The sequence below is a fragment of the Onychostoma macrolepis genome, chromosome 20 (assembly GCF_012432095.1).
Source record: "Onychostoma macrolepis isolate SWU-2019 chromosome 20, ASM1243209v1, whole genome shotgun sequence".
NCBI classification, from domain to species: domain Eukaryota; kingdom Metazoa; phylum Chordata; class Actinopteri; order Cypriniformes; family Cyprinidae; genus Onychostoma; species Onychostoma macrolepis.
The window spans coordinates 16,716,358-16,729,762 of record NC_081174.1 but is presented as its reverse complement, the minus strand read 5'-3'; the positions used below and the strand labels follow the sequence as shown (position 1 = coordinate 16,729,762).

General features: G+C 37.7%; 1 protein-coding gene across 3 annotated transcripts in view; it reads right to left on the bottom strand.

Annotated features, from left to right (window-relative positions):
- Positions 1-13,405, bottom strand: part of syne1a (spectrin repeat containing, nuclear envelope 1a) — a 147,269-nt gene that overhangs the window by 107,916 nt on the left and 25,948 nt on the right. For 2 of the 3 annotated variants that reach the window (XM_058755665.1, XM_058755666.1), the window contains exons 5-19: positions 12,360-12,380; positions 10,281-10,373; positions 9,967-10,145; positions 9,635-9,831; positions 8,151-8,260; positions 7,889-7,927; positions 6,744-6,851; positions 5,320-5,457; positions 4,938-5,102; positions 4,685-4,797; positions 4,388-4,556; positions 4,068-4,164; positions 2,725-2,921; positions 2,476-2,640; positions 2,104-2,253 (exon numbers count right to left, since the gene is read on the bottom strand). In XM_058755665.1, coding sequence (XP_058611648.1) covers positions 2,104-2,253; positions 2,476-2,640; positions 2,725-2,921; positions 4,068-4,164; positions 4,388-4,556; positions 4,685-4,797; positions 4,938-5,102; positions 5,320-5,457; positions 6,744-6,851; positions 7,889-7,927; positions 8,151-8,260; positions 9,635-9,831; positions 9,967-10,145; positions 10,281-10,373; positions 12,360-12,380 — 1,941 coding nt within the window. The remainder of the gene's footprint in view (positions 1-2,103; positions 2,254-2,475; positions 2,641-2,724; positions 2,922-4,067; positions 4,165-4,387; positions 4,557-4,684; positions 4,798-4,937; positions 5,103-5,319; positions 5,458-6,743; positions 6,852-7,888; positions 7,928-8,150; positions 8,261-9,634; positions 9,832-9,966; positions 10,146-10,280; positions 10,374-12,359; positions 12,381-13,405) is intronic. The other variant, XM_058755667.1, reaches the window with a different exon arrangement.

The following is a 13,405-nucleotide window of genomic DNA, read 5'->3' as shown; positions in this document are numbered from 1 at the left end:
AGCACCTAACCCCACCACTACCCTAAACCTACCCATTTCTGAACAATATAAAACACATAACAGGCAAATATAAGTGCAGTCACAGGTATTTATCGCAAAAACTGACCATAAACAAGCAGTATAAAAGCATTACAAACAAGTCGTGTTGCATTCCAAGTCTTCTGAAGCCATACAATGTCTTTATGGTTTTAATCGCTGAAAATGATCCTGCTTCGTTAACGCGTTCACATCTCATTCAAAAAGATACTCCCGACCACAGCATGACACAATCGGTCACGAGACACAAAAGACCCAATAGCATTTCACAACCAAGGCTGATGTAAGGCTTCTTCTGGCAGCATTTTTTAAAATTTGCGCAACCGCACAGACTGCAGCACACAGGATGAACTTTACAGCAGGACGGAGACGGCGATCGTGTCTAATCCTCTCACAAATCAATTGTTTTGCCTCAGAAGACTTGGAATATTAATACTTTTTTGAATAAATTATGATGGTAGTTGTATCTGCCTGTTATATCCTGTGTTTTATTGACAAATGGTAGGTTTAAGGGCAGGGGTTTGGTTATGTGCTCATAAATGTGTAAATAGTGTAATATAAATAAAACTGTTGTGACTGTTTACACTGAAAAATCACACCACAACATATATGCAATAATGGCAATATTATTACTCAATATATAATTTAATCATGAATTCCCAGTACTTTTCGCATCTGCATATTGACGCCCAGGGTTTCTTATTTAAAGCGACGAAGGACCCTGCACATAGAAAAAGGACGCTAAAGGGGTACCCTGTGCATCAGAAAGTGACACCAAGGGGTCCTGACCAAGCGTCAATATGTGACAAGTTGGGAGTGAGAACACGTAGCTGTGAACAGAGTTGTTTTTGACAAAAAAGGGTGTTGTTTTACACTACCAATTTTAAAGGGGTTTCTGATTGCGATTTCACTTTTTTAACATTAGTTAGTATGTAATATTGCTGTTTGAGCATAAACAATATCTGCAAAGTTGTGGCGCTGAAAGTTCAATGCAAAAAGAGATATGTCTTTTAGTTAGTTTAATGCCTACAAAAACGGATTGTAGGGACTACAACGAGTTACTTCCCGGGTCCGTTACATCACAAACCCAGATAAACCCCACCTTCGGGAACATGTAACGAAGGGGGCGAGGCCATGTTGTGCTGCTTTAGAGAAGAGGAAGAGAAAACTAGGGGTGCACGTAAAAATGTATTCATATATGAATTGCGATTCTGTCTTCTAACGATTCTAATGAATTCACAAGTTTCAAAATCAATGTTCTAAAGCAGCGGTTAGAACCTGTTCCTTGCATCCCTCTTCTTCAGATCGTCAGGTCAGCTCCAACAAACTGTTCCAATTATACACTTATTTTTACATAGCAATGAGAAGCGTTATACATGAATGCGCGTGCGTTTGCTGTGCTGTACTAAAGCCTTAATCAGGATAAAACCGTATATTAAAAGCTAACAGAAGCAGTAGCACTTACAAATAACAGGGTATCTAAAAGTATGAACCAACAACAAAAAAAAAAAAAAACCATACCATTAAGAGCCGTGCTTGCACAGGTTCTGCGTGATCCTCTTCACTAATATCCTCTGCGTCTCAATCGGGCTCAAATTGATAAGCAATATAGACGAAGCCATTGTTTACAATACAACTGGAGCACATGCCGCTGAGCTGAGGGGCGGGACATTTAGACGCGCACTAGAGGCAGTTTAGCCAATCACAACACACTGGACCAGCTAACCAATCTGAGCCCATCACATATTTCTGAGGGAGGAGCTTCATAAAACCAGGAAATAATCAGAGCGTTTATCAGAGAAGGGACAGAGCGGTGTAGAATAAAAGTAAATTATGTGAAAAATAATGCGTTTTTTAACAAACGGAAGCATGAACACATGTTTGACTGCAGCCCATGAACACAATCAAGCCTAGAAAAAAAAAAACTGTCAACCACCCTTTTAACCAAAGTATGTTATAGACTTTTCATGAAGACCCTAAATAATCATAACAACTTGTGGAAAATGGGCATCTGATGTCCCCTTTAACAACACATTCCAAATACAGTAATTGTTGAATCCTCTTTACCTCAACATCCTGCGTAAAGGCTTTGACATCCAACAATGACACTTGAAGAGGCGAGGAAAGTTTGGTAATGGAAGTGTCCAGAAACTCTTGTATGTCTAAGCTGACGTCCTGGTGCATCCTCACATTATGAGTCTCAGGAAGACGAGCATACTGTGAAGAGAGAAAAACAGAGTTTATAATTAAAGAAATTAGTCACTTAAACATGAACTCCATATGACTTTCTTTCCTCCACGAAACACAAAATTAATTATTTATAGCAGTTCTGACATTAAAGAAAGAAACAAAGGCATAAAGATTCAGTGAAAGAATTTACATTTTTGGGTGAACCATCTCTTTAAACATTGTCTTTAAGATGTGAACAAGCTTGTTTACCTGTTTGACCTTCAGAAAGAGTTCCCTCCATCTTCCATTGAGAAGCAGGAGCTGATGCTTTATGTCACGTGTCACTGTTTCATCACAGGTCTCAATCAGAAAGTTTCCTGCATCATTCATAGCAGCATGCTGGTCCATCCAGTGCGGAAGATTACGAAAAAACTCCTAGAGGAACAAAAGAGAATGAGAATGTCCTATAAACACAGCCCTACTAGTTATTTTCATATACAGTATGGGGATATGTCTCACCCGCTTGGTGTTCTCAGGTTGTCTGAGAGCCCCCTGAGCGTCCTCCAGCCAGGCCTGCAATGAGGCCACGCAACTGTTGTACCTCAGCCAGTTACACTGCACCTCCTCCAGCATAGACCTTACGCTTCGCACCTCCACCGACAGACTCCTCCACTGATCAGACACCTCTCGCAGGAAGAGCTTTACCACTCCCTCAACTACAATGTCAAAACATAAACATACAAAAGCAGAGCAGATTCATGAAAGTATTAATAAATACAGTCCTTGATGTCAACAACAAGTATTTAACCTTCCCTTTTAAAAGTTAATTATTATTGCTATCTATTAGCATTGCAGAGATAATATACAGTGTAATTTTAGTATTTTTACAGTAAATGCTATTATAGTTTTTATTAATATTTTAATATCTAATATTTATATTTTTTTTTCTATAACAGGACATAACATCTCCTGTCTGTGATGCTTTTAGAACAGACCCATGACCCAATTTTGTGTTGCGACCTGTTTTTATACAGTCTATGGTTGCGACCCACCAGTTGAGAATCACTGCACTAGATCACAACGATAAGATGTGATTGGCTTCTGGGAGATATATTTTGTGATCTTCCAATCACACTTCAGATATATAACACAAAGACCACCTCTATGTTGAGATTGCCTTAGGCACGAACAAAGCAACATGTTGGCAGTCTATTGCCCAGAGAAACCCAATTAGAATACAGTATCTGCACTAATGGACTGGAATTCCCTTTTGAGCTCTGTGCCTGGGAAAACCTCATTTACCAGTGGCCCGAGGAGAAGGGCATGAGCGTAGAAGGAGAAAGAAAAACCAAAAGGAAAGAGCAAGAATGAAACACAGAGAGAGACAGAGACAGCAGGAAGATGCTACAGGCACAGAGACTGATTGACTTCTGAGTCCGCAAGGATTAAACTCACTGAGGGTGAAACGAGGCTTCTATCATTCTGCCCTCTGGACACTGAGATGGTGAAATGTTAAGCATTTTCTCTAAAAAAAAACTGTGCCTTTATCTGCACAGCCATGATATGATTTCTACATTACAAATATATTTTTTGATTCACCCAAGGCCGCCACTACTGCTAAAATTCATGAGCCCTTCTTCCCTGTGTACCTCCTTCTTTTATCCAGGAAAACATATTTTTCCATATTTAATGATTCTCGTATAAAGTGATGAGAAAAAGAAGTAATTGCACAGTGAAACCATGATGAAACTGCAAAATCATTGCTAAAAGTTGTAGTGCTGTTACCAAGCTTCCATTTAGCAGAACCATAGGCATACATGCATACATATAAAGCACATCATTGTTCAGTATATGAAGCATACCTGAGCTGTCTGCTTTAATGTAGAGCTCAGCTGCGTTTATAAGAGCCTGGTGGCTGGATTCATACTTCTCAAAGAACTGCTGCCCCTCCACAAAAGACTACAGAAGCAGAGAATGAACACAAGCTTAGATCTATTAATTGTGGAATCAAAGCATAAAGTCAAGTAATAAGTATCTTAGGATATACTGAATGTGATGGAATTGACTCAGAAATGATTATGTATGAAAACATGTTTGCATAGTTAGGCAATGGAGGAGCTAAGAGAAGAATAAAAAAAGCAGTTAAACAGTCTCTTGCAATGTCTCTGACTTGAAAACTTACACCATAGCTTTGTAGCAAAAGCTCCATTGATTCCAGTCGGCCGTATTTAATTATCCAGGATTTGAGCTTGGACTCAGCAAGTGTCAAAAATGCCAGCATAGAGTATTTTGACTCCCAGAATTCCAGTTTGCTCAAGTGAACATGGGAGGAGGTAGATATGTAGTTTAATCTGAAAGCAGTTAAATAAAAGCAGGTTAATAATATAACATAATATAAAATTTTATTTATAGCCATTGCAAATTTAATTTTAAATTCTATTATAAATTGAATCTCTGTAGAATCTGTTATGATGTTTACCTCTCTGCCATGTCTTGCAGTTGTTCCATGGGAATGGGGACATTATTAACACATCTGTCTCTGTGTATTAACTGCAAGGTCTGCTTGTGTCTTTCAAGAAGCCTTAAGATCTCCTACACAATAAAACAGATAAATGTAAGACTCAGAATTCATTTTAAAGGAAGCAAGTGAAGTTTAATGGATTCTCATTCATCCATTCTCCAATACACCATAAATATTCATACAGAAAAACAGATTTCTTTTACTTTTTTACCTGGTCGTGCAGTCGCTTTTTGTGAATGGCTTTGGCGGTCTCGTCATGGGCTTGCTGAGGGACCAGTTCCTCTCGTAGGATCTTCTCTGCTTGATGTAACCACACTCCAACTTCACCCAAAGGATGAGGCAAACCACTATCCAGCTGTAGGTGCCAATCCAAAAACTGCAGCAAGAAAAATACCACATAAACTGTTTTTTTATGTCACAAGAACAATTGTGTGGACTTTTTTGTGGACTTATTTTCACTAAATCTGAATGTCCTCAAAGGTAAGAAATTATTAAGTGTTTCATAAATAAAGTAAATGGACTAGGATTAGAGTTAGACTATTTATTATTATTAGCTTCATATAAATATAATACAAATTTATGGTGTATCTGACCCTTGCAGACAGTCTCTCCCAGGCTTGTTTGACCAGAGCCTGATCTGCAGTCAGCTTGCCGTCCTTCTGAGTGGACTGAATGCATGTTTCCACTTGTCTTCTCTGCACCTCAAACTGTACACGATAACGCTTGAATGTCTGAGAGAAAGAGAGAGCGAGCGAGTGAGTGAAAGAAAGAGAGAACTACAGGAAACTGAACTACTCAAATTCTGAATATTCAAATAATGTCCAATGTAAAGCTAACAGGAGAAAGCAAGATAACCCAGCCTGTCCAAAAAATGACAAAGCAAGAGAAAGAGAAAAAGAGAGACATGCCAATAGCTGAAAAAGAATTTAAACAGCCAAATTGCACATGCATGTATTCATGCAATAATGGGCTCCAATTTTCCACTTTCTCTCTACCCATGCGGTCTCTGCTAGAGCTCTGCTTCTTCTGAATATGGAACATGTCCGTGGGCGCTACAGAAAGCAACAGACGTCGCTCACTGGTGTGTAGTGCCCATGATTATGAGAGAAACGAGTGCTCTCAGCTCTAATGTATATTAGCATTGTCTGCATGCGTATATGGGAGTGTGCTGAGTTTTAAGCAACCGGTGTTTTGTCTGGGATCTACCATATTTTTCAAATTTTTCCATTTTTCTAACACAGAGTATACACACAGTGGTGTCCAAAATCTGAGACCACTGTGAAAATGTCACATCATGCCTGACAATATATACTACTGGTTAAAAGTTTGGGGTCAATACATTTTTTTAAAATCTTTTCAAACAGTAACAGTAATATTGTAAAATTATATTATTTAACATATTTGTTTTATATAAAAAAAAAAAAAAAAAAAAAAATATATATATATATATATATATATATATATATATATATATATTCCTTTTCTTTTCTGTAGACATTACTCCAGTGTTCAGTGTGATTCTTCAGAAATCTAATATGCTGATTTGATGCTTAATAAACATTTCTCCTTATTTCGTAATTTTTTAGTTAATAAATTACAGCATAGCTTGATAAAATGGTTATTCAGACATAACCAAAGAATGACTCACCTTTTATTGAGGAATCTATTTGTGAACTTAGTAATGGCTTTGAACAATTTGCTGATTGAATCAGTCTGATTTGGTTCATAAGAGTCATTTCTTCTTTGCATGAAAGAGTCATTTGTAAGAAAATCTGAAATTCATGCTAGTCATTATTTAAGGTAAAAACAGTAGTATTAAATTTCATAAAAAAATGAAGTATTTTTACCTACAGTCTAGACTTCTGAACCCTTCTGTATATCAGCCACACTGCTGTCTTGGATATCGGTATGAACAGTGGCCATTTAACCACTCAGGCATTGGGCATCCAATTGATATCATGTATTGTCTACTACATTGCTTTCAGCCAATAGGTTCTGACTGACATCCTGAGCTCACCTGGTACTGTACAGCGAGACTTCCTCCATCCCTCTGGGCTTGAGCACAGTCTCTCTCGAACTGATCTACCCACGCTTTCAGCTCCCTCAGTGTCTTACGATGCTCTCTCTGAGAGACAAAAAGAGTGCCGAGTTAGTTAGGATTGTAGAAACAAGACAAAAAGTAAACATTTGCGCAGATTTAAGGCCCTTGGGGAGCTCTACACTCATCATTTGCTTACCTAAAGTAATTTAATGCAGTTTAAACCCCCGACTCAGTACAATTTTGCAGTTCAAACATGCATCACTAATGCCACATTTATAAATCCAACGCAGATTCTGCACTCATGCTGTTTGCAGAGTTCCTCTCCTTCATTGTACGGATCTGCCCCAAACCTCTCCACGGGGGAGCAAGAAATCAGCTCTGCGGGGCAGATACTAATCATTTTACACACATTTACCCTCCCTATTACGAATTAGGAACAAGAGCGAGAAAGTGAGAGCAGTGTTCAGCTAATTCTAATGAAATTAAGCCTATTCTTCCGGCGCTCATCACACATTTTGGCATCCTCCATGAGGCAATGCCTTTGGGTCATCAAAATGATTATATCATGACCTTGCCAACGTCTGCCGCGTGTTCTCCTCCCCGCCTCCCCGAAACTAATGCTGTCACAGGCATACAATGCCCTGAAATATTAAAACCTACATTGTCTCAGTTTAAATGTGTAACAAAGAGGTGAAAATGGTTCAAATTACAGTGACTTTGAAACACGCGCAGACGGTGGCATGAGGGAACTAAGGGTTTCTACAAAAGGACCAGGTGGTGACAGGATCAATTCAGCGCTTCAACTTGGTTATGAACCATTATTATTTTTTAAAGACTGCTACTAATGCTAATCATCAGGTTATCGGTATCAACACAAAGCCAAAGGTCGTTATTGTCATGTAAATGTCAACCAGTTGTAATGCAAATATAATAGCAAAGGGAGTAAAATTATACCGGGCATATCAAAGGCGTACAATGCCATACGACATCCGCGCCGTGCCGCTCATGATGAAAAGGAAGGCAAAATTCCACTGAAAGGATTTTAAACTACATGGCACAGCAGCAGCAGCAGGTGGAAACAGTCAAAGCAGGCATAATGTGTTTTATACAAGCAAACGTACCTCTAACATTTCTTCAATGGCTCGAGGAGCAAGATAAAACTTGAGACAGAAAGGGATGCACGTAAACAACAAAACAGAGGGAGGAGTATAAAGAGAGAAATAAAGTGTAAGAAAATGGTAAGTTAGAGAGACGTGAATCCACAAAACAGACAGACTGTTGATAGTGGTCATTTAACAGAGTAAAGAGCATCAGACCATGAGACAAACAGTGAATGGAAAGCTGGTTGAAGTATAGTTGTAGGATGAGAAATATTTATAGTACCTCCTCTTGTTGCTGCCCTATCTCTGTCTCTTGGCGATCTGGGTGATGCTTCAGAAACTGTGCCACATATGTCATGATGGACTTCTCATCTGGCTTATCCACATCCACATCTAAATCACATTAAAGAAGATTCAAATGTACAGTAATTTCACAATTTTCAACAAAATTAAAACAAAATACAGGTTCTGCAATGAACACCCTGTGTTTCAGATGAGGCCCTAATAACCCTAACTCTATTCAAAAGCTTCCTTTCTTTTGTCATCCCCTTTTGTTGAAATTTTTACCCACTCATTGTGGTTCATTGTTCTGTGGCTAATTTGATTTAATTGATTTTTTCAGTCACAGTCATTTCCTTTTAGCTTTACCTCCCGTCTCCTGTTTTTGTGCATCCATACATTAACATTTAGCTTTAACACACCTTGAAATTACCTACTCAAATTTCAAAGATTATATATGCAAAATATGTTTTTTGGTGTATTTTGAAAATGATACCAGGTGGTAATTGCAACTTTTGAGAATGCTATAGCAAGAATCTGAAACATTTCTTACACATTTGCCATGATTCTTTATTTTCTGTTTCCAGTCTTTAAGATCTAATTTATAGATCTTTGGTCTCAAACTCCACTACATATTACATAAACCTACGATACCATTAAAATGCTACGCTACCATTGTTTTTTAAAGAAATCGCTTTTGCTCACAAAACTGCATTTATTTGGTCAAAGATAAATACATAAATACAGTAATATTGTGAAAGATTAATACAATTTAAAACAACTCTTTTCTATTTGAATGCATTTTAATTGATGGCAAACCTGAATTTTCAGCAGCCATTATTTCAGTCTTCAGGGTCACAGTATCCTTCAGAAATCATTCTAATATCCCGATTTGATGCTCAAGAAATATTTCTTAATATTATCAGTGTTGAAAATGGTTGTGCTGCTTAATACTTTTGTGCAATTGTAAGAATTTTGTGCAATGTCTAAAAAACGCCGATCATCAAATCGATACGGTCTGGCAGAGGTTTCACTGATGGTTACCTTTACAAAAGAACCATGCCTGACAATGTCCCTTGACTTACCATTTACTATTTGTTCAGTCAGCTTTACCGTGGCTAATGGGCCACCAATTGTTTAAATGTCAAACTTGATTTGTCAGACTCCTGTAGGAAGCATGAGGAAGCTCAGATGGCGTCTAGGAGGTCAAGGACTTAACCCCTCCATTAAAAATTAATCAATCATATCCTCTGTGAGTGGCATGCTGCTAATTAGAATTTAAGCATTTGGTGCTTAGAGCCTTGTGCAACACAATTTGAAAGTACACAGTCAAAAAAACAAACTAGGTCTGTCTGTTACTATGTACAAACCAGCATATTTGTGGATTAACATCAAAAACAGACTCTGCCTCAAATTACTCATGATTTGGACCAAAAACTGCAAACATGAAACATTATATATTCAGTTTTTCTGTATGACTGGTATCACCTTCAGGGTCAAGCAATCGTGGGATGCCCAGTTCTCTCTCAGCCAAAGAGAAGGCCTCTTCTAGGTTATCCCTGTTGGGTCTCCTCCAAACACGTTCCATGTTAACCAGATGGGGTTGCAAAGCAAAGATGACAGCATGAAAAGCCACCCCTGTGCGCCAGCTGGGGCCAAAGTCCTTCACATCCAGACCCAATCTCCTGTAAACACACGCATACGTATGTACATTATGTCAAAACCCAGGAAGAATGCAGTCATATGCTTTACTTAGGGAAATGGGATTAAAGAACAATATATTCATTCAATGCCTTGCACAGGCATAATACAGTTCTTACTTAGTTGCTGTGGTCTGCACCCATTTGAGCAGGGCTCTCTTGGCCCCGCCCTGAAAAGAAAGGCGGGGCTTGCGTTTGACAGGTGGGCTGCTGGTCTCAGTGCTGTTGGAGCTTTCCACTGATGAATTGCTGCTAGATTGAGGTTGCAGGGCTGGTAGATGACTGGTGAGCTCCTCAATCTGAACAACAAGATGCAGAGGAAGTGTTGAAAATGTTATTAACTAATCTGTTATTTTGTTAAATTATAGAAACTTAAAGATATTATTGTTGAAGAATGGTTGAAATATTTATGGAAATTACTCTAATATTTTTACCTGGAAATATAAGATGATGGTCCATATCAACCCCAGCACAATCGAGGGTCTGCCGTCTACCACATCTGTTGTGTTGATGTTAACTAATTTAATCTGTTAAGCAATAAATAAATAAATAAATAAAAAAGAAAAACTGTCATTATTTACTCACCCTCCTGTCACTTCAATTCTTTTGTTAACACATATTAAAAGTAAATAATGAATGCACTGTAAAAAGTGATAAGTTGACTTAACTTAAAAAATCGAGGAAACCCGCTGCCTTAAAATTATTAAGTACATAATAATTTTTTAAAAAGTTAAGTGAACTTGACAATTCAATTAACTTATTTTTTTAATTATCATTTACTTAAAAATTTTAAAGGTCCCATAGCATGAAAATTTCACTTTATGAGGTTTTTTAACATTAATATGAGTTACCCTAGCCTGCCTATAGTCCCCCAGTGGCTAGAAATGGCGATAGGTGTAAACCGAGGCCTGGGTGTCCTGCTTCGCCTTTGAGAAAATGAAAGCTCAGATGGCCCAATCTGGAATCTTCCCTTTATGTCGTCATACGGGGAAAGGTTACCTCCCCTTTCTCTGCTTTGCCTGCCCATGAGAAAATGAGCTACTACCGTGCGAGGCGAGCACAATATTTTTTTTTCCTCGAGAGACATCATGGCTTGCAAACGAGCGAAGCATGGCAGTTGCTCAGTGTTTGGATGTACAAATGAACACCAAAGTATTTTTTTAGTTCCTTCATCCGAGCCTATGGCTAGCATTAGCTACATGATAATAACTGTAACAGCATACATAAACAAACCAACTAAAGTACCGTATCCAGACACTATATTTTAAACTAACCATTCGGAGACATCCTGCTGTAGCCACTGATTTGCAAATTCTTCATCCTGTGCTTCTCCATCCGGATCAGATTCTGGGTCAAACTGAAAAGCTTGAACGACTGCGTGTCTACGAGCCATTGCGATACATCCACTGTCAACATTAGCGCATGGTAGCGCAAGCTGGTTAAGACCACACACCCACCCTCCACCTTGCCCCGCCTCTCTCCTCCTCATTAGCATTTAAAGCTAGACACAGAAATGGCACGTCCTAAGGAAATCTCATTGTGGGACTGGCTCGTAGTGACTGAAATTCTGCACCAAGGCTGAATTTCGGGAAAGAGACTTCAGATACAGTACTAGGGACCACTTAGGCCTATATAAAAGCATCCAAAAAGCAGCATGTCATGGGACCTTTAAGGCAACGGGTTTCCTCAATTTTTTTAAGTTAAGTCAACTTATCACTTTTTACAGTGTGGCTATCAGGCAAGATTTTCAGTGAATACTGACTAAAGTTTATTGCAAGCTATCGTTGAAGTATACTAAATTACTAAGAATAAAACTGAAATAAATATAAATGAAAGTTAAATAGAAATATTTAAAAAAAACTAATCAAACAAAAATTATTAATATTAAATTATAATTAAAATGAAAACTGTAAATATAACAATAAAATAAAGCTGATTCAAAATATCAACACACTATGGAAGCCCGTTTCTGCCACTGAATAAAAAAAATAAAAAAAGGTTATTGTGACTTTTTTTCACAGAATTGCGAGATATAAACTCATAATTTTGAGTTAAAGTCCAGTTTTGAGGGGGAAAAAAAGTCTGATATGTTCTCAGAATTGCGAGTTTATATCTCGCAGTTCTGACTTTATTTCTCAGAATTCTGAGAAAAAAAGTCAGAATTGTGAGATAAAAAGTCGCAATAACCTTTTTTATTTTTTATTCAGTGGTGGAAACGGGCTTCCATAATACACACTAACATTGTATATAAAATATTCTAATATGGAGGAGGGCAGCTCAAAATCCTTTTGTATTCCTTGAACAACAGCAAGTCATACAGGTTTGAAATGAAATGAGGGTAAATAAGCACAGAATTCTTTATTTTTTATTTTTAGGATGCTGATTTTGCTATCACTTTTATCAAGTCAATTCTTAATTCAAGGTTACATTTGGAGAGATCCTGTTTTTAGAAAATGATAATGTCAATCATATGTCAATGACATATAGACAGTCAAAAGAAAGGTCACACTAACCGGAGATCCTCTGTAGGCCGACTGAAATGGTGACAAAACAAAAAGGAGAAAGAAAGAGGAAGAAGAATAGAGGTCATTACATGCTGTTAACAAAAGTGTGTCCCATCAACTGAAGGACAGGTGATAAGAAGCCTCAGCTCTGTGATAACCTAAAACCCTTCAGTGACAGACACTGCACACATGCACCTATTGTTATAAACACACCAAGGCACGTGTACTAAAAACCAGCCACACATATAAGTCGAAAGAATGAAAAATTCACGCAAAAATACACAATCATAACATCCACTTACTTAAAAAAAAGCCCATTAATTTAAAATATTGCGTCCCATATTGCACATAAAAGTACACTTCAGCATAATACAAAACAGTTCTGTACTCTGGTTTCTCCCACTGTGCTCCACAGGGAATAGAGAGAGATGAGAGAGGGATGACAGAGACAGATAAGATGGTGAAAGACTGTAGCTTACGAAATGAATCCTCAGCTTCTTGAGAGATCAGATACGCAGACAGACAGACCACCTCAGGAGTGGGAGGCTTAGCTCAGCTTCATTCACTGACAGGCTGTATAATTACAGTCTGAAGCACAGCTATACAGTAAATGAAATATCTGTGCTTCTCCCAAGAGAGATGATATGAAAAAATACCCTGTTTATAAAAGGGGAAAAAAATGGGCCCCATTTCAAATCCCCATGGTTTTACTTTAAAATTTTAGACAATGACAGCAAACCTCTTCTTTTTATCTATTTTAACAGTGCTACATTAAAATGAACTTTTGAGTGGTCATATATTGATATGACCATTAAACCGTATACGCTACCTTTCAAAGGTTTAGGGTTGGTAAGAATTTGTATGTTTTTTTTAAAGAGGTCTCTTATGCTCACCAAGGCATTCATTTGAAAACACATTAATATTGTGTAGTATTATTACAAATTAAAATAACTGTGTTCAATTTGAAAATATTTAAGTGATGACAAAGCTGAATTTTCTGCAGTTTTCAGTGTAATGTAATCATCTATAATCATCAGAAATGATTATAATATGCT